Below are 25519 nucleotides of genomic sequence, written 5' to 3'. Positions count from 1 at the left end.
GTCTTTCAATCAAGCACTATCCAACTACCACTGACCTATCCGGATTCCTGGCCAAGCGAAAGGGACCTACGGGAGATGAGTATTGAAGACATAACTGGAAACTGGATCGGTCCTGAATCTTCGCTTCCTACAGCGTCTCTTCCTTACGCAGGGGAATATGTCTACGACGAAGAAGAGCAGAAGCTGGTTGACGACCGCCTCCGCTGCACGCTCGCCTGCTGGGACTTCACTGCCGCTATGGAGTGCGTTTCCGGCGTAGTACCTAGCACGATGGCGCAACGAATACATTAATTTCTGTTTGACCAGATTATTTGTTAGTCGTCGGAGGGGGACTCGAACGCAACAAACGGAGATGCTTGCCATGACTCCCCATGCTTCACAGCCGAGGCCCCGTGCCATTGCAGCTACGGACATCACATCACGCTTGGAGAGAATGTCACAATCGGACAGCGATGCTACTCTGAGTGCGCACGAGTCACGATCGGGGCGAATTCCATCATTGCACGTGGCCTCCAAATCATCACAAAAGATGACCCTGGACAGTACGACAGATGTCTAGGTGCTCACAGGTTAGTTAGGAGCAGGTCTGTCACGATCGAATCGCCCTGCGATATCGGAGCCGGAGTACTCATCTGTGCCGGAGTACTCATCTGTGCCGGGGTGCTCATCTGCGCCGGTGTGCGCATCGGTGCAGAAAGCATCATCCAGCCTGGGACCATAGTCACATCGGTAGTAACTCTCCTCAATAAATGAGGTCTTCCATTGACTCTTTGCAGGATATCGCGCCGGCCGCTTAGGCTTTCGGCAAGCCCCAGTGGTCTGTCGACGTGCTTCCGCAGGTACTTGGCATAGAAGCGGAAGGCCAGTAGGGCCAAAAGTGCCGTGCTAAAGCGGGAGCGTGAACATTCTCCTGCAATTGAGGCTTGGAAAATGCCCTTGAATCGGCGAAGAACTCTTCGAGGGCAAGAATGGGGATACGAACCAGGCACGTCAAGTGAGGGTACTGAGTATGTCGCTGCTGCGGAAAGAAGCCATGACGGCCACGGACATCAGTCAAGGCCTCGAGGCGAGTTCAAACACCGTACTCGATAGTTGTGAAGCAGCTCGCGTCGAGCCCGACACCCCCGTAAGCACGATCGACAAGACATTGATGTTGGCCTAGAATCCTGGCCGAAAGGCGAAAATATCTCGAAAGGAGAGACATTGCAATCGATACGCTGCAGTTGTCACTGCTGGCCTGCTTTCACGCAGTCCTTGCTCATCAAGGTGATCAAGGGAAACGACAATTTCCGACGGACTGTGTGGCGCTGCATGCGCCCAGGCTCACCGTATTCTTCATGGATGGAAGCCAAAGCATCTTTACTTCATCACCAGCCATGCCGGTCTTGGCTCCGGCCCGGATATCACACATGAGGTCAGTATGCTGGGGTCGCTTCATGCTGGAGCACTTTCACGTCGACGTTCGCACGGATACAAGCAACAATCGAAGGTATCCTTCATCTCATGAGCTAATCGAAGAGTACGCTATCAGCTACGCCTTTCTCTAGGATCATAACTCGGGTTGTCTTCCTCTTCGCTCTCGTTCTCGTCCTCCTCTTCACTCTCTTCGCTTTCGTCTTCGTCCTCCTCTCGGTCCTCTTCTTCACTCTCTTCGCTTTTGTCTTCGTCCTCCTCCCGGTCCTCTTCTTCACTTTCTTCGCTCTCTTCTTCGTCCAGCCTGTCGTGTATGTACGGACCAACATGTACTAGAGAGCCCTGTTGCGAGCAGGCGTCTAGCCAATCATGGTTGACGAAGGAGACTTTGGGGAAGAACGAGACGGCAGCTTGCGGAAGCTTGTTGTATATCGCTCGCGAGGACACAAAGTGAGTAGTATCCTTCGAGATACTAAATAATAATACCCCTCCAAGATGACCGACTTCTTTCTCAAGCTGCGCCTGGGTCATATAAGGGGATTTGTCGGCTACGACAATGCCGCAGGTATACAAAGGCCTTCCGGGGTCGAATCGAGCCAGGGTGGTTTCTTCCTCACTTTCCTCGCTGTCTTCCTCACTCTCCTCACTCTCATCACTCTCTTCGTCATCTGCCTCACTCTCGCCTTCCATGTTTTCCCCAACCGCTGTCGACAAGGTAGCTACTAAGTAACGAAATATAGCATTGATATGATCAATGAATTCCATGCGCTGTGCGTCACTCTCGCTCTCCGTTTCTCTCTCGACCGCCTTCATCAAAAGGAAGTGGAAAAGTCCAATTAAGACGGCGATATTGCCACTGGACTCCACACGCCGTGTCTCACTCTCTTCCTCGCTCTCTTCCTCGCTCCCTTCCTCAATTTCTTTCTCACTGTTTTCCTCATCCTCCCCGCGAAGGGCCCATGTTTCTTGAGAGATGGGATATTCAAGGGGGTCCAGAAAGCGGCCAGCTGTGAATGAATCTTGAAGCCAGTCTAAAGAGACAGTGACACCGCCTTGCCGTCCCACCTGGAGGCGAGTCTGTTGTGAATCTCGGTCGCGATCCTCAGAAGTGCACAACACGTCGGTGGTTGAGAGGACCCGTTCATGGAACGTCCCGCCGAGCCTTTGGATGCCCCGCTTGACATCCTTGATCGATATCTCAGCCGGCAAGGGGCAGTTGATAGCAACGCTAAAGTTCTTCATCATGGTGAGCATCTGTTATGTAGTGCTGCACGCGGTGTGGTTGTGTCAATCGCGTCCGAACGTGAGCCAATTGCGTCTGAAGTGAGCCGTGTCTTATCTCTTGTACTCGTCTGCTGTGATGCAGGTGTGGGTACACTGTCTGTCTGATCTTACATGGGGACTTTGGGCTTTGACGATTCATTTTAGAAAGGTCCATTCTCAAATCCCGGGCATGCGCCTGTTCCTGTCAATGACATTCAAGTTACGCACGTCTTCACGTCAGGCCACCTACAGCTCTGAATCGGACTCAGACGCCGTACAAGGTGGCACAATGTCGAAAGCAAACATTAGACCTTGACAAACAGCAGTCGCGCGACCAGTATCCTGTTCTTGCACTGAGGCGCGGCAGTCAGCGAGCCGGGATCGTCATCACTTGAGCCAGCCAACAAACGGTGTTACCATCTTGATGTTTTATACAACTACGGAAGAGTGATGGAATATTGACAAAGCAGACGGTATTGGGAAGAATAGTGTACACGGTCCGCATCCATGCGCTATGGAACTCAATACCTCCAAGACCTCCTTCCATGGTCAAGTGACCTCCCCTACAGATACAACCAATGAATACAGATACAACCAATGCCATGCCTGCCCAAGAGAGGTTTACACCTGGAAACAGCGGTTCGCCAACGAAAGCAGGGCTTGTTTCCGACGTGATGACTCGGTCCCGTGTGCTGCCGTCTCGGCGGCTTTAGCGTAAGACATGCCCATGGCAGGGAAGATCTCAGTCTGCTGCTGAAGTGTCGTGCCTGGCATGTCGCCTTCCAGAAACATAGATGGGAACACTGTGTCTCCCATGTTGACGAAGTCATATTCGTTGAACATGGGAGCAGTCTCATCTGTGTCCTTCCCGCTGCTACCACTCGACAAGGGGCCACTGGACGACGAGCTGCTTGCCGACATGGTGGCCAGTGGCGCCTGAGGCGACACCGACAGCTCTCCGTCCAGGCTCGAATAGGACTCCGCGCCGTCGCTCGAGCTGCCCGAGAGACAGGTAAAGTAGGACGACGGGGGAGATCCGACTGCATTGACGACCAAGTCAGCCGCGTTGGCTGCGTCGCCCGCGTCAGTCGAACCTGTCAAGTCGGCCGAAGCGGCCGCCGCAGGCGGGCTGCTAGGTGCTGGCGTTATGGCGTGCCTGGCTGCGACCGTCTCAAAGTTGTCGGGCCCCAAGATGGTCTCTTGTGGGATAGGAGACGCCGTCAAGCTTCGGATCAGACCATGCTGAGACTCGTAGGCCTCGAGGTGGCCATCGTGGCCGATGACCAGCACCGCCACTCTGGCTTTGTAGTAGCGGTAGAACGTGTCCGACTTCTTGAAGATGCCGGTCTTTCGGTTTTCGAACCCTTTGCGAAAGTCTTTGTTGCTCTTCCCGCGCGTCATGGTGGAAGAACTGGCCTCGTGCGGAGACAATCTACCAGGGTGACGCTTAGTGGTGGACAATCAATAACAGAACCTGGCTTGAAAGAACCCTGATCGCTGCGAGCCGCTTCTGCGTTTTCGTTCCTTTGAACTTTCGCCTTTGGCTTTTTGCCTTGTGACACAGGGACGAAGGGAACGAGGGAGGGTCGTTGAATTTATGTCGCCTGCGGTAATCCCATCAGCAGCATTGCGGGTGTTCCGGGGGCTTGCGCTGTGTGGTTCTATTTTCGTGGAGCCTCCTCGACTTGGGGCGACTGTATAGGCCCGGCGTCTAGAAAGCAATGCCGTCGCACGGTCCGGTTGGTGTTCAGGTCCGGCCTCCGTCTTTTGCAATCTCACATCCAGCCGCCGAAGCAGGTCCTCCGAAACAGGCGAGTGGGGCTACGGGCGCGGCAACACGGCGTTTCGCATGGGGGACCGGCGCACGGGACTGGTCAGGCAGACGTCCAGGCCACCGCCCGTCGTTGCCGCCTGTTTATTTTGAGCAGGCGCTGGTAGCCTCCAATCTTGATGCCATTTTCGAGATTGTAGGTAACGGCCGGCGCTTGCGATCGGCGCTTATCCATCGGAACGGCGTACGCGCCATGTCACAGAGGGCGCCTGGGTGCGCCGTCTTGGAGCTCATCTTGACACCAAGTGTGGGTTTGATCCGTGCTGTCACGGGCCCTGGCGTCGCTTCAATTGCGTTGTCAACTTTGGCATCTCTCCCACCCAGCAGCACACCCAGCATGCATCAAGCGCCCCATAGGATCTGATGTAGCCCCTTAAACCTGGATCATGCCCGGGCGGCGACCAGGCATCATTCAGGCGGTCCTCTATCTGCCCATCTGCCATTGTGCCCTTTGCCACTTCCGCTCCTCGCCCCTACAACACTGCCGACTGCGACAATGGAGGCTTTGCACTACTACATGCTCTCTTTCTATACCCTCATAGTTGCACGCCTCGTAGCCCGCCCTCTGCGGCAGGCCTTTTCCTACGTACACGTGCTTTACGCCCAGCATCTGGCCTATCCATTGCTCGTCCGCCGGCAGCACTGGACGGGCGCCACCCGATGGGAGGCTCTGGCCGTCCTCTCGTACGCTGGCGTAAACATCGCCCTTCTGCTGTACCCCTTCAGTGCCCTGCCCACGCTGAGAGAGGTGGAGAGACGAGCGGGCGTGGCTGCATTTGTTAATCTGGTCCCCCTCTCCATCGTCATTCGAACGAACGTCCTCACCTCCCTGTGCAACGTACCTCTCGGTACCGTCAACCTCGTCCATCACTGGATCGGCAGGGTCGCCATCGCTCAAGCGTTGCTCCACGCTTTCGTGGTCCTCGCTCTGCGGCCGAGGCCTGGTGCCGTTGTCACGTCGGGATACATCGTAAGTGGCACTTATCACTCGCCCAAAGGCGCTGTACAGAGTAGAGACTAAGATCTTGCCAGGGACTCAGCACGCTGATGCTCATTCTGCCGTTGTCTGTGAGTGTAACACGTCGGCGTCTTGGCCGCTATTTCTTCGTCACCCACCTCGTCCTGGCAATCTCGGCATTGGCCGGTCTGGTGTGGCATGCTTATCTTCTGCCCGCGCTCGCAAGCCGTGCGCTCATTACGGTGGGATGTTCTTGCTGGATTGCTGCGGCTTGCGTTCGCGCCGTCTGGTGGTATCGACAGGTCACAGTCCGCGTGCTCCGACTGGAACTCGATGACGACGTCGCCCTCGTGACCGTGCACGCGGACGCGCCCATCCGGGCCTCGGCTGACGATCATTTCAACATCTACTTTCCGGCCTCTTTCCCCCGCTCGCTCGTGCCGGGCGTCCACGGCCACGCGATGAAGCCCTTGTGGTTTAAGCCCGGCGATCTGGCCTCGCCGGATGGGGTCCGCACCATCTCGTTCCTCATGGGGCGCGATGGCACACTCGCGAGCCAGCTCGAGAGACTGGTGGAAGGCGCTGCGCTGAAGCTGGACGGTCCTTACGGACAGAAGTCGGACTTTCGCCAGTACGAGGACGTCATGCTGGTGGCTAAAGGCGCGGGCATTTCCGGAGTGCTGCCTTATGCGCTGCAGCTCGCTGAGCGACGGAAGAGCGATAGCGAAGTCAAGAAAGACATCCAGCGCCTGCAGCAGGAAGAGACCGAGCTCGTGTTGAGCGCGTCGAGCGCGGCGGGGGAGCACCGACAAAGCTTCCAACGTCGACTGGACGCGGTTCGCAAGGAGCGAACATCTCTGTCGCGTGTGCTCTTCCAAGACAAAACGCAACGAGTCGACCTGTTGTGGATGCTGGAGAACGAGAAGCAGGAAAGATGGACAGCCGGCTTCTTTTCTGCATTGCAGCGTCTAGACCCAAACAACGTAAGTCTGCCTGTCCTTCTTCCCGTGGGTGGCTGCTATGACGTGAAGATGCGGTGCTACTTTCAATTGTCGTACTGACGCCGCCTCGTTCCAGAGATTACTTGTGGTCTGGTGTCTGTATCCCGGCCCCCGCACCTCCAGGCCCCGACCGTTCCAGCCTTCTGATCACTGGAAGTGCACCTCTGCCGCGCCGGGCGGGGCAGACGTCATGGAGATGATGACGAACAGAATTCGAGAGAAGAGTACACGGACGCGAGGCGAAATGATTGTCATCAGTACGTGACCGTTCTGCCCTGCCGTCGTGCCTGCTGGGTGCTTCAGAGACTAATCCTGTTGATATGGTTCAGATTGCGGAGACCCAGATTTTACCATGCGCATGCGTGCTGGTGTCATTGCGGCCATGGGCGGCCGCACGTTCATCGAGTTTGTTGAGTCCGAGTATCAGCCGAGGTCGCATCGACCGATTGATGCCGTCGTTGCGGGTCAGGCCGGCGGAAGGCGTGCCTCAGCTGGGTTTTTCGCCCGCAAGAGAAACGCGGCGTAGAGGGGAGTGACGAGAAAACGGCTACATGAAGACCCCCGGAATAGAGTTCTTCAATGCTGAATCGTAGCCACGAGCCTTGCCGCACGCGTCTCCACGCGTCGCCACGCGCCTTGTGCTCAACATATGACCGGACACTACTTTCGCGATGTCTGTGTGTATTGTACAGTACAGTATGTGTGTCCAGCAGAGTGTCTTGCGGTATGGATGGGTTGCTCTGGCGAAGCCCTCCAGCCCAGATGGGAACCTAGCTTTTTGTCGCAATAGATTCAACGCCCCACGTCTTCCATTCGATCTTGATCCGGTTCCGTTTGCTCTCTTTCATCGCCGCCTCTGACATTCGTTCGGCGGAACTGAAAATAAATCCCCTAGATGTCGGTTGTGACTTTTGACTCGCACTAGCCTGTTGCTTTCGGCAATTCGTTTGCTTTTTCTGGGCTCGCTGCGAGGCAACGCAATCGACCTATAAACCCACGCAGCTCCATCCAGGTTTACTCTCATCATAACATTGTCAGACACAACTTGCCCCCTCTGGTTCCATTCACTACAGACAATCGATATGGCCCCTAAGCAGAAACGTGAGACGGACGGCGATTCATCTAAGCCGCTCTCCGGTTGCGTTATCACCGTCTGTGGCAAGTTCAATCGAACACACCAGCAGATCGAGAAGGATATCAAGACGCTTGGAGGCACCTACAAGAAATCCTTCTCCAAGCAAATTACGCACCTCATAGCCACCCGGGAGTCGTACAATAAGCCCTCCGACCTTGTTAAGAAGGCCAAAAAGCAGGACGGCTGTAAAATCGTCGATGTGAAATGGCTGGAGAAGTGCTCAAAGTCCGGGTCGAAGGTCAACACCACACCGTACCTTCTCGAGCAGCAGGCCGAGAACAAAGAGGACATCTCCGACAGTCAAACCGGCGACGATGCCGTCAGTGAGTCCGGCAACGACTCTAGCGACGACTCTGGCGACGACTCTGGCGACGACTCTGGCGACGACTCTGGCGACAACTCTGGCGACGACTCTGGCGACGGCTCTGGCGACGGCTCCGGCGACGGCTCCAGCGACCAAGCCGAGGACGATCTGAGAAAAAATGAGCGGCATAAGAAGAAAGAAAAGGGCCGAGCCCTTGAAAACATGTACATCTGTGTGATTGACACTCTTAAAGACCAAAACGTGGAGCAGTTGAAAAAGGAGATCCGCGCCTTGGGGGGGCGTTATCAGACGAGCGTTACAAGGAAGACCACCCACCTCTGTGCATCGCAACGCCAATTCGACACCCTTCAGAAAGACATCTTGTATGCGCGTGACAACGGTGCTCTTATCGTCAGTCTATCGTGGCTCAACGACACGCTCTACTTGAAGGAGCTTCAAAGCACTGACAAGTACGTCCTTCGAAGCAGCGAGAAGACGAGGTCGGAGGGCAGCCCGAGGAGGAGGACGTCCCCAAAGAGTAATCGAGAGAGCCAAGAGGAAAGCAGTGAGGACGAGGAAGAGAGTGACGAAGAGCAGCACAAGCCTCCTACCCGTTCGACCACGCACAGAGCACGGAACAGACGCATGGCAACGCCGCCGGACTCCGAAGGTCGTCGATCCACCACACCCGCTAAGAAGCCGGGTCTGTTCTGGAGCACCAATACGAAAAAGCTCCTCGACATGCCCCTGCACCCGCCCAAGGATCCGGCACAAGTTGGAAGTAGTTTCTTCCAGCTTGTATCCGATCCGGACCAGAAGACGGGCTCGAAAAACAAACCACTCGACGGGCAGATCGTGACCGAAGTGTACAGAGGGCAGCTTCTGGTTGCAGCACCTGGGTTGAACAAGGAATATCCGGAATCCATGAGAGCCTTTCTCGTGCAAGGCAGTCGCTATGCAGGACACAAGGCAAGCTTTCGGCAACTCGGCAAAGTAGCCATGCCGTCAGGCACGAAGGCTGACTTTCCGGGAATAACACTGGACAAGATGAATGTAGTTCTTGTGGCATCCGATGAAGCCGAGAGGGTGTCCCTTGTGCTGTTTCTCGTTGATGGTACGGAACATCTGCAGCTTGCGTCTCGCACAACTCTGAACGACATCCTGGGCAATAAGAAGGGAGATCAAATCGTGATCGGGAGGAGGAAATTGGCCGGACAGAATGTTCCAAAGAAGATGAAGGCGATCGAGGTTTCGCCTGAAGTGTGGGACATGCTTGAGAGGAAGAACGACGGGGCGACTTCGTAGGCTGTTTGGGCTCCTTGGATGTCGCTGGGCGAAGTATCTGGAGTGCCATCAGAAAGGTGCCGTATCGTGAGTAGTACTGTATCTCATACATTGATTCTGTAAGCCACGCAAGTCCTCATCCGTCATCCGTCGAAAGTCGCGAATAACGTGTATGCCTGTCCAAACACCGTGCTACTGATGCTCGCTGCTTTTTATTGTTGTTAATGTTCCTCATCAAGAGTCAGCATTACGTTGGACTGTTTCATCATTCAAACGTATTAGTATGATGACATTGATTGGACATGAAATTATGACAAGTTCGACTCTAGGAGGGCAAGAGGTTTGCCTTGTTCCACCCATGGATCACACGAGCCCGGCAAATCTTGCAGAAACGACGTCTTCTCGTTTCCAACTATCAGTTTTCCTAGGGTAATGTGATCTGTCCGTTCTTTAATTTGTATCTTTCTGCCGTCTGGGAGGCCATTAACAGTCACTACGGATGCTCACGCACTTTCAGAAGCCAAGTTGAGTAGTGGTCCACACTTTTTTCGCACGTACGTCTACTGAAGGCCAGCTTTCTCAATTTCCTTGAACGCTACAATTTGACGCATTGTTCTTCAGCGAACATGCGAAGACATTATTTCATCTGTGAAAAGTCGCTCATTGCCAAGTAAAATTGGACTTCTTCCGTTAGTCGCACCGGCTCAATGTCGACCTTCCAATCCAGAAGGGCCAGCAGGTTTTTTTCGCCCATGTTTACTTCGTGCTTCTGAAACCCTAATATCTGCCGATCGCCTTCGTAAATTTGACTTACGGTAGTCCAGACTTGATTATCGAACGCGTGATCCCGTTGGCACTTGTTGGCAACCATCAGACAACTCAAGATAACAAGATGGTTTGTGCACCTCCGGCCACGTCTCTTTATCCTGAATTCGGACAATTTATCGATAAAGAGGCCAAGATAGACCCGCGATGCCATAAGTTCCAAAGGTGTAAGTTTAAGGCGTTTCACAAGTTTGGTGATGAAGGCTTCTAGCGAGGGAAGATCCAGATCCTCCGCACATGCAGCTCCGGTGGCATCAGGCCCAGTCGTATCGCTGTATGTCACGGTAGAAGCAAGCGCGGCTACGTGGGCAATCAATTCCGACTTGACACCCTCGCTTTGGAACCACACGAGCACGTTGGACTTCTCCATATCGAAAGGTTCTAATCTAGATCAGGTGCGTGATAGCGCAGAAACATGGATGGACGGCAGAGTGTCGCTTTTTATGTAGGCCGGCAGCGGCCAGATCACAGCGGTCTAGGCAATTCTGCCTCCAATATCTGTTTCCTCATTTAAATTCGTCTCCATGTTCATTTTCCTTCAGACATTCAAAATGGGCCTGTGCGGTCGAGTAGTCCGAAATTCGCCTGCATACTCACAAGCGACAAGCTGATTCAAGTCACAAGCACATGAGTGCCCATATAAACACTGCAGCTTCCGAATGTGCGGAATAGGATATATTGCGACGAGCCGGTATTGCCGATGCCCAGCTCGATCAGCGTTCTAGTCCGGGAACGCATGAAGGAGACATTGCCTCTCTTTTATCCTGAGATCTCTGCCGACTTACCTTCCCATCCTCACCATGCGTGTTGACATGACCGTTCCGGAGAGATTCGTTCTACCTGAGTTATTAGAAGATGAGGGAGAAATTCAGTTATGGCCACGCCCGTTGGCGTTGCCTCCACGGCGCTCCTCTCAGAAGCCTCAGGACTCTTTCGAAGCGGCGTTGAATGCAAAAATCAAGGGTCTTCGCGACGAGAACGACAAATTGAAGCAAGAGATGTACACATTGCGCGACAAGCAGCGCAGTAATCACGGACGCCTGGAAATCCTGCGCGAGCAGGGAGGTTATCAACGACAGGTGCTTCGGGAGCAAACCAGGGAGATAGCGGAGGTCATCAGCGTAGTGGGGGAGGTCTTTCTCGAGTATGAAGACTGGGTGCGAAGGTCGATGGGCTTCGGGGTATCTTCACCCTGAATGGATCCTCCAAGCAGTTAGCTGCTCGTCCTCAGACCTCATTTTCCGTATATGGTGAGCGGAGCGAGACGTGCTTCTCCTTCGGATGCGGCTTGCGTGGCACAATCAGCAGTCAGAATACTCAATCACAGCAAACGTCATCTTCCATATAGATTGCAAGCGGACATCGTAACGCAGCTTGGTTTTAATCCACTATGAGATGGACCCAATGCATTGTTCCGCCCAGAGACTACTTCTTGTCCTTGGGGGCGGCCGGTCAAGCCTGTGCAGCCTGGCGTCGACCATGCGTTAGTCGGGAGAGATAGGATCAGTGCAAATTAGAAAGCCACGAATCAATGGTCAATAATCTGATTTATTCCAACGTTCCGCAGCAACTTGGGTCTCTGCCTTACTGTGGCCAGCTCGTGCCCGGCTGCGCAACCGCGCGGCTATGGTGTTCGCTCAGCGAGGAAGTCTCATGTCGGATCTGACCCGGGGTGCGCCACTGTGCACCCACCACCGCCCGCTGAATGACGCATCCCATCGACACACCGCGATGACCCCATCCGTCCACTGTGCCTGCCTAGGTAGTCGACAATAAATTCGGACAGGTTCCCACTACAGTCCATGAGAAACTCAGAATACAGATTCATACCATGCTTTGTTCAGGATTGCGACTATCCGGGATGAGCCTCAACAGGAGAAGAACAACAACGGCCATATCTACGCTACTGTGCGCCTGCGGGTTCGCTGCATTGGGCCAGCCTGCGTTCACCCACCTTTACCATGGAAAGGATGCCCTATGAGATCATCCACGAGTTCGTCTCGTATCTAGACTCACGAAGCCTTCTCAATTTGGCACTGACTTCCAGTCACTTCAACCATGCCTGCTTGTCCGAGGCGTCGCGTCACCTCTGCGTACTCAACACCCTTTCGGCACTGTCGGGCCTGACACACCACATCAAACAAACAACTCCGCTCACACGAGCTCTCACGGTGTATCACGGCGAGTGGCCGAAGTGCGACTACAAAGAGTGGCAGCTTCACCCGCTCCAGGTGTACGAGGCGCACCCTTTTGTGTCGCAGTCTCCGTCGAAGAAGGAAAATGCTTTGCAGGCCTTCCGACACTATCGTCACTTCGTAGCGGTCGAGGGGTCTAGAAGTCGCCATGGAGACATCCGTCGACTGAACCAGATTTTGAGTTCTCTGCCACAGCTCGAGCAGATCACAATCTCCCATGCCTGTTCCCATGCGCGGAAACCGAAGAAAAACGCCCAACTCACCCGACTGTGCCAACAGATCTGGCTATTTCCGGGCCGGAGAGGCTCAGTCGATCGTCTGGTCGGTGACTTTTTGACAATACTTCCCAACTACGCCCGTATCCAGGATCTCAAGATTGAGGGCGAACTGAGGCTTGAGTCCATCGGCCCTCTGCACGCGGCGCTGCGTTCGGTGACCAGGCTCGACATCGGATCATTGAGCATGGCAAACACCACTGCAACAACATTCAATGTCTTTCTGTCTTCGTTTCCCGCTTTACAAAATCTCCACGTCAACTTCAGCCGCTGCGATCCGCCCACTCTCATTCCTCTCGATCGCGTGCCCTGCCCTGAGCTTCGCTCCGTATCTCTTGCCAACATGTATGTAGGAGTCCTCGCGTTGGTACGGTTCATGCAGCGCCACCCTGCTTTGGAAGTGTTACAACTTGACGAGCCAAGACTGGTGGACGGCCGGAGTGTGTTGTGCTACCCCCGCGACTGGTTAGTTAGCATCGACTCCAGATTGACGCTACGAATAACGAGCGCTGCCCCGGATCCCGGTGGCGTTACTAGCTTCTAAGTGAGCATGCTGGACACGAACTCTATGTAGATACTCGGTAGTCCGGCAGGGTTTTGGTAGAACCGAGGCGAGGATTTCCGACTGATGGTAAATTGCGGGGATACGCCTGTAAGGTACAGAGACATGATAAAGACAAGCGAGAATAGAGCTCGCGCAGAGAACGCGCTGGTGAGAAACCGACGAGTCGGAGAATCTTTTGACAACCTAGAATAGAGGAAGAGTGTGCGCAAACAAACAAGCCTGTACATACAATCCAAAACGAGTGTACCATTAAAACCCATCCACCTCACCCAATTAGGACGTGATCCGATCGTTTACATCTTGGATTTCTGGTTTCTGGTCAAAACAAGCAGCTTTCTGCTTCGCCCATACGTCAGCCCCGAATCGCGATGTGATTTCTCGTTCACAAATCGCCATTGCTTCGTCTCCAACTACATCACAAAGCTGGACTTCTGTGGGAGCCCATTCAGCCTTGCAATACATGGTGCCGTTTCTGAAAGCAAAGTTTGTGAGATTTTCCACGTCATAAACCATGGATCTGTCAAGCTTGACAGCCTTCGGGGCTTTTTTCCTCTGCGGCTGTGGTTCGATCGATGATTCTCTGGCGCGCTTTGTAGGACGGGATCGTGCAGAGCCCGGCTTCGACCGCGACAACGCTGGTGGGGAAAACTTGTCACTACAGACCCTTCTTCATCGCTGCGTTGTGAGGCTTCATGGGGCATCACTTACGTGCTTTCTTTAGTTTGTGATGAGCTAAAAGATCAGTTTGTGGAGATGCGTCACTGAGAGTGGCTACTGTCTTGCCGATTTCGAGCAGGCCATATGGTAGAGCGGCAGGGGCTGCCACATCGGGGGTCAGGCTGCTGACTTTTGGACTAGTCGCCGTTTGCACCGCTTCCTCGGCGAACAAGACCGCTTGACCGACTGAACGATGGTCATGGTCGGGGTTGTCTGAAGACCGAACGGAAGCAGCCTTGGCATATCCGATGTGTGGTTGCACAGCCTGTTTAACTGTTGCGGTAGTTGTTGGATGTGGGACTGCAGGCCTCTCGCCTGGAGAGTGCAAAGTGCTCCAAAGGCTCATGGTGTGTATTCTGGTCGTTGCACAGGGTGAGTGGAAGGAGGAGCTGTGTTGAGAGGATGATGAAATGTGTAAAGTGGAAGGGAAAACCTCTGTATTTATAGACAGATTTCTGCGATGAGTCAGCCACGCTCCCTCACTTTGTCCCTCAGCTAGTCGTGGCCACCACGTCACTATTCTCATCGACTCACGAGCAAGAGAGAACGACGGCAGGCCCCTAGCGCATCGGGTAGTGCTGTTCAGGGGCACGAGTGTGGTACTCCCACTGACGCTGAAGGTAGCCTTCTCTGAATGCCAGAACCAGTCTGCGAGGAGTTTCAGAGGGCCTCATGAAGACTCAACTGCGAACAAGCACAATGTCGGTAAACATATATTTGTGTCAGAGCTATCCACGTGCCACAGAGCTTGTGGCCGAAGTTGAAAATCTTTATTCCCGAGATATACTCTGTGACGCAGACAAAACATCCTACAATCTCAGGTTCCAACAACAACCATCGTATAATTACGAGCCTTTGGAGGATATCGGAAGCCGACATACAGAGCGGCCCCGACGCTAGCTCATTTGTGGTGGCACTGATTGGAGCTCGAAACTCGAAGTAACAGGCATCAAACAAGAACGGAGAGCCTGGCCCTATCTTGAACGAGCGGTAAGGCAGATCCTCCAGCACCGCGCCCGCCATGAAAGACCGGTCAATCCGACCCCCGCATAGTTGTCGGCAGCGGCGACAGTGGGCCTCGACTGCACGTCATATCTCAGTGAGGAGGGAAGATACGAGGGGGGTTTCTTGCTGTGCGCGAGTTCTCTTGTTCCTCTTGTCGCGTGCCTCCTACACCGCAGTTCCGCAATCCGATGGACTTATCGGTCTGGTCCTCACTCGATTGCCCAGCCCGCCATACAAACTGCCTCTGTCGAACGATTGGCGGCATTCGTCTGCAATCCCCACGATTGCTTGGTGTTCATTGATCAGCGGCGTGAGTATCAAACCTGTCTGACAGCGCGGGATCTACCACGTCATGCTTGCCGTTGTGAACCTGAGGTAAGGTGGAGAACATGCTAGGTATGAATATCTCCGGAAGCGGGTAGATTCGAAGCTATGAGCAGTCAGTCAAGTATGGCCTGTTTCGGAAGCATCTCGGCTCACAATCTCATCCTTTGTAGGCGGAAATGACGCTTGATCCGGCTCGCTCGTAAAGACCCATGTGCGGCGATTGTATTCGATGAAGGTGTACACCTTGGCCTGACAATCTTGCGACAGATCATGCGCCCTGCGCAAGAACGTCTTGCGGCGCTTGGAAAACTTGGTGGCTGCACGCTTCCGACTTTTGCGGATCTCCTCTAGGTCGTACGGCTTCAGCGGCGTGATCTGCTGGCGTTCGGACATGTTGTCAAAGCGAACGCGACCGCAACTTCATAGGGCGGTTTATTCGTCGTGCGAAAACTGTTACTTCTTTCGCAGACATCCCACTTTGTATTATATATCACACATACATACAGAGGGCGGACCTCATTGCTTGTTGCTGGAAGTCATTTTGCGTAAGGGGAGTCAAGCGCGGGACCCCACTTCGTGTTCGGCTTGTAAGCGCCCGCATGTGGTTCAATTTCAAATATGGCAAAAAGGCACCACGGATGGTATCTTGTACAATAGCAGCATTGGGACTACACCTGTATCCTCTTCTTCCCCCTGTCCACCCCGCCCAGCCCAGCTGCCTCAAATTCTTCATCAGACTTCCTGTGCCCTGTCTGGCCCTTGTAACCATGCACTTCCCAAGTGTGCTCGCGCCAGCACTCAATCCCTTCGATCCAAGCTTCTACCCCCGCGGTTTTGCATTCCGGGCAGGGAAAAGGCTCATCGAAGAGGCCTTGATGCAGGTGCGCCGAGTTCATATGCCTTGAATACCCATTGCCGGCAGCGAACTGTCCCTGACAAAGCGTGCATTCCGCCTTTTGGGATGATCTGATGCGGCGAGATCGCCCTGAGCTAGCCAGCGACGAATTCTGAGGGCAATATGGTGCGCTGCGTTTCCCGTGGTATCTCGTAGCATGGATGATCCATTCGGACAGCCCATTGATGATGATCTCTTTCTTATCTTGCGACAAGCATTCGGGACAGTGGAACGGTGTTGAAAATGTGTCTCTATGAATGCTTGCCACGTGTCTGTTCAGAGCAAATCTGCTGCTCAGTGGTTTACAACCGAACAGACACCGATATTCAGTAGCTATGTTGACTCCTATGTGTCCTTTCTGCACTGGAAATTTCGGCTCAATCGTCGGCGGCTGCAAGAAAAGCTGCTTGTCTGCCTCTTTATCGATGCCCCCATGACTCGTGGGTATTGTCGTCGCAGTGCTTTCGAGGTGCTCGACCTCCGAGAATCTGTTAGACAGGAAAGCGACGAGGAGGTCAATGTATTTCGTCGTGGCCAGCATGTCAATTCCCGAACATCGTACCATGTAGCGGCTGATAATCGTCGCGGCTGCTGAACTGACAGTATAGCGTCCGGCTTTGGGACGCATCGTTCTGCTGACGAGGTGCTCTGTTGAACGTCCCTGGCCTCTTAACCTGTCGGCCTCAAGAAAGTATTCCTCACGACGTTGCATAACTTGGAGTTTCGACAGTGTCGCCACAATATGGCCACGCCGAGATGCAATCCTCTGTGCGTTCTCTTTGTCAGCTGCCGTTGTACGTGGGACCTCGGCAAGTTGCTTGTCGAGCTCTTGTATATCGCTCCGCTGATTCCACTTTGCGTAATCCTCTGGATGCGGGTCTATAGGCGCGTTATCATCACGTGTAAGTAGGGACTGTCGAAGAAATTCGAAAAGAGGCTCGTCATCTCCCGCAACAGTAGAAAAGGCGATAGCAGCCAGGTTCTCTTTGGTATGAACTGGCTGATAGCTCTTTCGGAACACAGCCTCCGTATTCGAGATGATGTGACTACGTACTGCGGACGTCAAGGATCCTGAATGTGTTCAGCTTGACCTTCTTGGTGGTCATTGTAGGGCGTTGCATGTCTTACCATCCACTCGTCCAGCCGCGCCTACGCGCAAGGAGTAGGGGCGATCCATTCTTCGGCAGCCTAGCACGAGCAGAGTGCGCTGCCATATTTGATGGTACTTTTGGGGCGATATCTCGAATATGGGGCGTTCCAGCATGGATTTGTCCCACGGCAGTGGGATAAGATGTTGTCCTTGCAGATTTGGTACCGACAGCATCTCGAGAGCCGAGCCATACTTTCCGCTAAATGCTTTATCCTTGAGAGCCTTGCTGATGATCAAGCTCGAGAGGTCGGTAAGAAGACAAGGCATGGATGTCACGCTAAATGAAAGTCTGGAAAAATCACAAGTCAGCAGGCTACAAGTGCCATTTCTAAAAAGAGCGGCCTGACTTGTGGTCTTGGCTATTCATCACCTTCTTGTGTTGCTGTTTGTTGTGCAACACAGTGGGCGTGGCTACTAGTCGGTGGGGAGCTTTGCAGGATGGATCCTGCACCAGATCCAGTCTGACTTGGCTATACAGAAAGCGCGTCAATGTCCCCTGACGAAAGCCTCCAATGGCCATCATCAGAACCACAAAGTGGAAGGCAACGCGTTCAGATGCGGTGCAGGGTATATCGTCTGCCCGTTGCCACAATGTCGTCAAAATCAACAAGACATCTTTCTCGGTCATCTCCACCTTCTCGAACGTTTGGTCGCGTTGTAATCCCAGCGAGTCTGTCAGTCCCTCTCGGATCCACTAGCGAACTCTGACCTCAGCAAGTGTGGGATAAAGCGTTGCGGACGGCACCTCGGCGACTCACCAGGCTGATTTTGGACACTGGTCCTGTGCGACGCTCTGACACCGACAGCGTCCAGTGCGCCGACTTCTTTGGATCACTTCTCCTTTTTGCCTGTAGAACGTGATCGTCGGCATGCCTTACCAAGCCCTTCCAAACTTCCAATATCGTCTTGGTGCAAGTCACAGTTCTCGCAAGCTCGTACTCTTCCGGTCCCAGACTGACCCGTTTCTCCAATGAGTTGACGACATAATCGTGAAGAAAGGCCTGGCAGTATCCTATTGACTCGGGGGTTTCGTCACAGAGCCGAAGCCAGATGTCATCCGGGTCCAAGTCCAGCACATTGCGGAAAAAGCTGCAGCTTGGCTCAGCATTCACTCATGGTCTTCGAAGCACTCAAGGCGACCTTACATTTGCCACTTTTGATACGAGCTCTGCCTTTGCTTCCTTGTGACGTGAGTGACTGATGCCCTGTCGGCGATCGGCTCTGCCTGGAACTGGGCTAAGGCTTCCCGGGCTTTTCGCTGTCGCTCCCGACTCATCGAGAGATGGGACAGTGGTCCGACGCGAACGGCAGTCGCCCCAGGTGCCATCGTGGGCGTCTGGGACTCTAGAGGGAAGACAGAAGACATCGTGCGGTCTCAGTGTGCCAAAGGCAAGGGTAGAAGGGGGATTTCGCGTTCGGATGGCTCAAGGTTTGCCAGAAATGAGCATGCAGGAGGTCCAAAAGAGCGCCTGTGAGACAGGCACAAGAAGAAAGGTCTGAAATGAATGTCAAACAGGGTGCCGGATGCCGGATGCCAGGAATGAAATGATGAACAGAGCCTGGCCTTTGGAGAAAGACAGGGAGGATGCTGTTGTGAAGATAAGACGAACGGTGGGCGGCACGAGACGGACAGTGTACTACAGTTTGTGAACGAGGGGGGGACATCTCTCTTAACCCTGCTAGTTGCACCCGAGACCTGAGGCCTCGCCCTACGCACTCTGCCTCATACTGACGCCTCATACCTGCAAGCCATTCTTGCATATCATCAGGCGGGTTTGGATGGTATTCGTCAATTGTAGCAGGGGTGCGGGTAAGCATGGCTGAGGTGTGCGCATCGACGCCTTTGTTGTGCTGAACGCCACGCTTCGAAGGCGGCTACTGGAACAATCTGTAAAGCAGCGAGCTTGTCTCTCCACAGCCCTGAATAAGCCTACGAGATGCTCGCCAAAGCATGGCGAACTGATGGTGTGACTACTGCTCCGGGCACTACTCATCCCCGCGTTATCCAATGACGGGTCCTCAAGGCAGGGAGGACGAAGCCGGGTATGTCGCCGCTTTAAAGCAAATGAGACCCCACTCGTAGATCCGCCGACTCCTCACAGGCGCGAATTCGCATGCTAAAGTTCGATTGAGACCATCTGAATCCGCATCATTCTTTACCATGAACAGGCTTTAGATAACGAAATGCGAGACTTGGAGTCATGTTTATCATCACGCACTCTACGGGAGGTGAGTCTCATTACATATCGACGGCCGAGTTGAGTGTCGGCGACGGGAGTGACTAGCAAGCGGAACTGACTCTGTACACCATGCTCTCGTTCATACCACGAGCAAAAAACGAGCCATGCTAAGTCCGCGCCACCGTCCAAGCCTAGCTAGGTTAGCCTGAAGCCATCCCCCTACCTGTCGGGTGGTTAACAAAAACAGCAGGACTCCATTAACGCAACCTACTACAACTACCATTTTCACAATATATCAGCACCATAAAACCCCTAAAAAGCCTAAGATTAAAGACGTAGTCGATTTCCTGGATTCTCGAAAAATCCCCTACTTTGAAACCCGTTTTTGACTACGAAAAGCTGAGGGTGGTAGATGTAATTAGAACGGAAGGCCGATCAAGGGGTTAGTAATCTAAGGTATCTAGGTCGTGCTTGCGTAAGGTAACTTGCGTTAATGGAGTCCTGCTTTTTTTGTTACCCACTTGCTGTGTCAACAAATTGCGACCCGGTTTAGTAGTGTTGGTAGGAGCTTCAGAGCCACTTCTTCTTCTCTATCCTCGGTTTGGTGGCGAGACACTAAACGAGACACCTGTGATTTGGCCAGGCTCTGGACATTATCGGAGCCTGCGGTCCAGCTCCTCTGAGAACATGCTGAGGTGCATCACAACTTTGGGATCATTACCGTCAGCTTAAGATCCCTCTCCCAGCCAGTTAGTCTGCTGGTGGAGCTTCCCCACGCTGCTCGTATTGATGGACAGCAGAAACATGTGAGAGACTAGAACGACATGTCCACTCAAGGCAAATGTCGGGTCGTTGAATTCTTGCGATACCGGAATCTCATAGGATCCGAGAACATTCTTGCGGCAGTGGTGTAGATGCAGCTTTTATGGTATCTACCACGAGACGCTTAATCCAACTCTGTGACTCGTTCAACGTGGCCCAGTTAGGTTGGGGAAACTTTTAGCCTCAGTGATGTCCTTACGGTGGCGGTGTAAGGCAAGAACATGGGTGAAGAACAAGATGCTGTGCGTATGCATGAGAGCTAGCAGCGCCAAAGATAGCATTTTTTACTTTGCATGATTACTCCTCTTATTTGCAACAAGGACACAACGAGTGTACAAGTGAGTAGGCCATTCCAACTTTCGTCATGCGACAACTTGACTCAATTAATGAACGGAAATCGTACCCAATCTCGGCTGTGATCGCCGACCCTACTCGTTCCAGGCCGAAAGCGACTTCCAAGACTTAGGCTTTTACCTTGTTATTATAAATTGTGACTCATTATGAGTTGGTTTCGAGTTCCAGAATCCATCATGTACGAGTGCACATGATATAATCTTTCTCTGAGGGCAGCATACCTTGGCGTTATGGTTCGATTGTGGTTTCTGCCGTCCTCAGCCGCTGCGAGGGGAAAGCGCCAGAGCTCGAGATCAAACTGCCGCCTAGAGGTAAATCTCCAATATCTTGGCCCTGGTCTACGCTGACATTGCACAACGAGCTCTTGTGCCTGTTACTTTGGCTCGACTGGGCTGAATAATCTCAACAGCAAGGTGTCGACTACTTCTATAAACTGGCTCTCGCACTGCCTTTCCGCCCCGCGGCGCATCCACATCAGCCTCAAGAGTTCATGTAGGTAATTTTGACAAGTATTCTTTTGATGCAATTTCCATATGATTTCCAAACGAGAGTGAAGCGCGCTGTTCTGAACAAAAGTGCCGAGTTTGTGCCCCCTCAACTATGATGATGGGAAGGCTACAGTGTTGGTCACTGTCAGCCAAGCTACGTCATTATTTCAGCATGTGCTGCATCAGGAGATTTGCTGCAAAGGCACCGCTGGTGAGCAACAGCATTCGGCGCCATGTCTCGTTTACCACAGGAGTCGAGGTCCCGTTCGCCCGTCGCCACGGCCGCATGAAAAACCCGTTGGAGCAGCTTCGTTGATGCTCCCAGCTGCGGTTCGCAGCCCAACTGTATAGACAGGAGCCCGCAACGTAAACGTTGGAATTCCGTAGCTGGTACTTCAATTGTCGCCAGAATCTTCCCGGGTGAGGGGGCTCCCTGAGGTGTCATTCCATTCATTCAACGGCCAAGAGACGCCTTGATCATTCGGAGTTGTCTGAACGATGATAGTGGACACCAGCTAGGTGGTGAAGCAGGCTCTGACACTTAATAATTATTCAAACTCGAGTGTTATAGGTCGTGAGTTAGAACATTTAGTTCTCGATGCGTAATACGAAGATGTATCTTTTGATAGCAGACTTACAGATGATAAAGTCGTCTTCTCGTGGTCAACCGCTTCATAGATTGTGGATTGAGGACTGTCACGCGGTACAAATGATTTAATAAGAAGGTCGCTGTGCCCTGATCAACACTCGGCTTGCACCACTTGGTTACTGCAGCGGCTTTCTGTTGTGTCCATTCGGTGCTGACTTGGTTTCTCTAGGCAAAGACGTAGATACACGTTTGTGTCACTGAATAAGCGATTTGGCCTTTCGAGTTTCCCGCTAATTTTCACCCTTCGCAAATGCTGTTGTGGTCTACTACTCGTGCCACTGATCGTTAGAATAAGAGTTCACCCTTTCACCTCAAATCCTCTCGCGAAAAGTTCGGCTCTGGCGAGAGCTCTGACGAGAGCTCTGACGAAAAAGGTGGCTTTGTCAGCTAAGAACGGAGGGCGCATTTGCTGCTGACGACGTAGTAACGGTTTTGGGATGAATACGGCAGGAAAACGTGCATGACCCAGGTTTCACCGCCCCGAACGTTTCGTTTTTGGCATGAACCTCGCTTATTACAATTATGTTGTCAACCAGCTCCCGGCTTGTTGCCCTGAAATTACGCCTCCAATTGCCACAATGAAAACAAAGGCGGCTTGCGGAGCGGAAAAGGCTCATCACAACGATGTAGGTAACACATTTACTTTCTACTGAAGCGACAGCATCTCATCCCTTCTGGACATCACATACGATTAAATGGGTCGTCTAATCTCTGCGTTATGGCTGACGTAAGACAATTGTTCAAGAGCCTTTGAACGTCGTCCGCTAAATGGAGAGAGGCTTCGCTCGTGTACATGCCAGACGTAACTGACTCCAATTAGGCTTCCCCTTCTCTCTCTCCATATCGTCGGCTGGCAGTATGAGCATGAGCATAGCTGGGCCAGATCCTTGGAGAGGTCGTGTTCAGTACATGCCGCGTTACGAATTTGCCGAGACGCATCATAACGGGTCGGAGACTGAATCAATCCAATGCTGAAGACTTTGGCTTACAGCACACAATAATGGACCAGATGAGGAACCAGCCAGCTTGACTCTTGGCTTGTTTCCAACCAGGAATCAGTAGGCCAAAGATACTACGCCGTGCTCACTTGTAAAATCTAAGCTCCCAGGTCTTAACTCAACAGCACCCCCCACCAAATCGGAACACCGAAATCAAGGCAGGATGTTTGGACCCCCTGAGACTATGTAAGCTGAGGCTGCCAATCAGGATACCACAAATTTGAGCGCTTGTGGTGGGGCCTAAAGCGGCGGCTTAAAGAGGGGAAAGGTCATGTGGGCGCGTACTGTGCGGGCCATCTTGGCCTTGTAGTAGAGACTTCTCCGAAACGTAATACACACACACACACAAGTTTATTACGCCTGGTGGCCTAGAGCCAATAAGGCACTAGTAGAAGGGTCACAAACCTGCGGCCGTGTACAGTGTGTGCTTCTGATTTCCGACACAGTTGAAACTGATGGCATCCAATGATCATGTGCAAAAATCCCAGCGGCAATGCGCGTAGCCCGCCGCTTTGAAGGCCATGTAGAGTGCCCCTCAATTTTTTTGAACCCCTGCCTCGTCGGTGAACCCCCCTTCCGTGACAGCGCTCAGGGCTTTTCGATTCAGGAATCAACCTCATGACCCGAATTTAAGTCGCGCTTTTGACATTGTGAAGCAAGAGAAATCACGTGATCGTATACCCATGATCAAGGACGGCTCGCTCATCTTAGACGTTTCCTCTGGAATTCTTTATTGCCGTAGAAGAATAGTTAAGTCAATTACCAGGCCAGGTTTTCACAGGCTGTCATGGACTGTCGATAAGAATTTCTTGTGACTATTGTATCAGCAGAATGAAGGCCTTATCTGTCCTCTCTGTAAAATGCAAAGTCGGATTGGGGGTATGGGGATCACGTGATGAAGCTCACAAGTGTGCGTTTGTATATCCAAGGCCGCTGGCATTACGCAATCAAGAATATTAAGTAAAATGGCAGATTGTAAATACTTCGCCGCACTGGAAAAAAGTGCCATTTTACCCAATAATATGATATAGTGTTCTACCACATTGGAGATGTCTTATAGCGGGTTTCCATGGTTTTTTTTAGCAGAAATGGCCAGGACCTGATGACAAGAGCCTTATTGCATATACCGTTTTGTGCTTGCATGACACCGCAGAGGCTGCATACGGGGTTGGAACAAGCGCTGAAGCACCGTGTCCACACCGTTTCGAGAGCATGAAAGCAGCAGCCGTTTTGAGACCATCTCCCCCATGAAACCTGAAGATGCATGTGTATGTAGCCCCGCTATGACAAACCGCCACGTGATATTACAGTTAACATCAGTTCCAGCCCCGAGAGCCCAAGATCGGCTTCTATTCAAAAATGCCCCGTGGAAGGAAATCAACACCCGGATTGCCACTGCGCTGGAGACAGTCCCAACGGAGGGCACAGTACAAGAGAGGACGGATAGGCTCATGTCAGTAGTGCAGGAAGCGGTAGAGGATCTAACCCCGAAGGCCAAACCTTCGCATACGCGAAGAGGTGGCGGACGACAGACCTCACACAGCCCCGTCGCATCCACACAAACCGGAGGAACCGGGCACGCTCAGCGAGACGGTGGGTCAGATCAATGACGCGTTGGAGACACGGCCGAAGGAGCGGCAAAACAGTTTCATGATGCTATTCGGCAGCAGAAGAAGACCCACTGGAACGATTTCCTCGTGGACAACGACAATATCTGGAAGGCTGCGAAGTATCTGAAGTCTGGCGATGAAGCAGCATTCGGCAAGATACCGCAGCTAGCGAGGGTGGACGGTACCCACACTATCAACGCCAACGAGCAAGCAGAAGAATTACTCACCACCTTCTTCCCTTCCCTACCAGACTACATCGAAGAGGAAGGGGAGAAACCCCAGCGTGACTCGGCCGTCACTATGCCGGAGGTCACAATGGAGGAAGTCGAGCGCCAGATTTTCGCGACGAAATCGTGGAAGGCACCTGGTGAAGATGGACTACCGGCTATGGCCTGGAAGCAGGTATGGCCTGTCGTCGAACACAGAGTCCTGGCAATTTTCCGCGCATCACTGGAACAAGGCGTGCAGCCTGACCAATGGAAGCATGCCAAGATCATCCCATGCAAGAAACCAGGCAAAGGAGACTACACCAGCGCCAAGGCGTGAGGGCCTATCTCACCCCTCGCCACACTTAGCAAGATTATTAAATTAGTTATTACTAAAAGAAGTTTGATATATAGTAGAAACCTACAGCCTACTGCCTGTAAACTACTTCGGAGCCCTAAAGCAGAGGTTAGCTAGATAAGCATTAATTTTACTGTAAGAACAGATTTATACAGCATAAAGAGGTCGCTAGGTTATCAGCCTTGTAAGCTTAGACGTAAAGGGCGCCTATAACGGAGTATGTAAGGAGAGACTAGTTCAAAGAATAAAAGCCAGGGGCATTTCGGAGGATCTCCTTTACTGGGTGGAGGCTTTCTATTCTAACAGGACAGTAATGATCCAAGTTAATAGCTATGCATCAGAACCACGGAGTTTACCTCAAGCTAGTCTTCCAAAAGGCTCCCCTCTGTCTCCAGTCCTTTTTCTATTCTTCAACGCTGACCTCATCTAAAAAAAGATAGACTGGTGCGGGGGGCTATTACCTTCGTCGACGACTTCACGGCGTAGGTCGCTAGTTTAACAGTAGAGATAATAGCGTACTGGCGTGGGAAAGGAGAAGTAGCGTAACATTTAAAGTAGAGAAAACAGCGGTGATCTACTTTACCGGAAAGCACACAAGTCCGAATCAGAGCCTTTCATCATTAAGGGACTAGCGGTCCATCCGACAGCCTATGTTAAGATCCTCGGAGTTATAATGGATGCAGGGCTTAGATTCAGGGAACATATAGCGAG

General features: G+C 52.6%; 9 protein-coding genes across 9 annotated transcripts; 5 read left to right on the top strand and 4 right to left on the bottom strand.

Annotated features, from left to right (window-relative positions):
* Nucleotides 1-75: 75 nt before the first annotated feature.
* On the top strand, nucleotides 76-797 carry VDAG_05211 (uncharacterized protein; the record flags this gene model as incomplete). Its single annotated transcript, XM_009654947.1, has 3 exons — nucleotides 76-242; nucleotides 579-720; nucleotides 777-797. The coding sequence occupies 3 exons, from the start codon at nucleotides 76-78 to the stop codon at nucleotides 795-797; spliced, it is 330 nt and encodes a 109-aa protein (XP_009653242.1).
* Nucleotides 798-1527: 730 nt separating this feature from the next.
* Nucleotides 1528-2769, bottom strand: VDAG_05210 (uncharacterized protein; the record flags this gene model as incomplete). Its single annotated transcript, XM_009654946.1, has 1 exon — nucleotides 1528-2769. The coding sequence occupies exon 1, from the start codon at nucleotides 2665-2667 to the stop codon at nucleotides 1528-1530; it is 1140 nt and encodes a 379-aa protein (XP_009653241.1). The 5' UTR covers nucleotides 2668-2769.
* A 528-nt stretch (nucleotides 2770-3297) lies between these two features.
* Nucleotides 3298-4077, bottom strand: VDAG_05209 (uncharacterized protein; the record flags this gene model as incomplete). Its single annotated transcript, XM_009654945.1, has 1 exon — nucleotides 3298-4077. One exon carries the CDS (start codon nucleotides 4075-4077, stop codon nucleotides 3298-3300), a length of 780 nt encoding a protein of 259 aa, XP_009653240.1.
* Nucleotides 4078-5024: 947 nt separating this feature from the next.
* Nucleotides 5025-6992, top strand: VDAG_05208 (uncharacterized protein; the record flags this gene model as incomplete). The annotated part of the gene is made up of 4 exons (XM_009654944.1): nucleotides 5025-5477; nucleotides 5540-6448; nucleotides 6543-6723; nucleotides 6796-6992. 4 exons carry the CDS (start codon nucleotides 5025-5027, stop codon nucleotides 6990-6992), a joined length of 1740 nt encoding a protein of 579 aa, XP_009653239.1.
* A 556-nt stretch (nucleotides 6993-7548) lies between these two features.
* On the top strand, nucleotides 7549-9210 carry VDAG_05207 (uncharacterized protein; the record flags this gene model as incomplete). The annotated part of the gene is made up of 1 exon (XM_009654943.1): nucleotides 7549-9210. One exon carries the CDS (start codon nucleotides 7549-7551, stop codon nucleotides 9208-9210), a length of 1662 nt encoding a protein of 553 aa, XP_009653238.1.
* A 1604-nt stretch (nucleotides 9211-10814) lies between these two features.
* On the top strand, nucleotides 10815-11210 carry VDAG_05206 (uncharacterized protein; the record flags this gene model as incomplete). Its single annotated transcript, XM_009654942.1, has 1 exon — nucleotides 10815-11210. The coding sequence occupies one exon, from the start codon at nucleotides 10815-10817 to the stop codon at nucleotides 11208-11210; it is 396 nt and encodes a 131-aa protein (XP_009653237.1).
* Nucleotides 11211-11935: 725 nt separating this feature from the next.
* Nucleotides 11936-13113, top strand: VDAG_05205 (uncharacterized protein; the record flags this gene model as incomplete). Its single annotated transcript, XM_009654941.1, has 2 exons — nucleotides 11936-12829; nucleotides 13059-13113. The coding sequence occupies exons 1-2, from the start codon at nucleotides 11976-11978 to the stop codon at nucleotides 13111-13113; spliced, it is 909 nt and encodes a 302-aa protein (XP_009653236.1). The 5' UTR covers nucleotides 11936-11975.
* An 89-nt stretch (nucleotides 13114-13202) lies between these two features.
* On the bottom strand, nucleotides 13203-14159 carry VDAG_05204 (uncharacterized protein). The gene is made up of 2 exons (XM_009654940.1): nucleotides 13758-14159; nucleotides 13203-13684 (listed from the first exon to the last, which is right to left on the bottom strand). The coding sequence occupies exons 1-2, from the start codon at nucleotides 14110-14112 to the stop codon at nucleotides 13323-13325; spliced, it is 717 nt and encodes a 238-aa protein (XP_009653235.1). The 5' UTR covers nucleotides 14113-14159; the 3' UTR covers nucleotides 13203-13322.
* Nucleotides 14160-14475: 316 nt separating this feature from the next.
* VDAG_05203 (uncharacterized protein) lies at nucleotides 14476-15491 on the bottom strand (the record flags this gene model as incomplete). Its single annotated transcript, XM_009654939.1, has 2 exons — nucleotides 14476-15201; nucleotides 15252-15491. 2 exons carry the CDS (start codon nucleotides 15489-15491, stop codon nucleotides 15067-15069), a joined length of 375 nt encoding a protein of 124 aa, XP_009653234.1. The 3' UTR covers nucleotides 14476-15066.
* Nucleotides 15492-25519: the final 10028 nt, after the last annotated feature.

The sequence above is a fragment of the Verticillium dahliae genome, genomic scaffold, assembly GCF_000150675.1.
Source record: "Verticillium dahliae VdLs.17 supercont1.9 genomic scaffold, whole genome shotgun sequence".
Classification (NCBI taxonomy): Eukaryota; Fungi; Ascomycota; class Sordariomycetes; order Glomerellales; family Plectosphaerellaceae; genus Verticillium; species Verticillium dahliae.
Note: the sequence above shows the minus strand (reverse complement) of the source record. Positions and strands in the feature narration are given on the sequence as shown.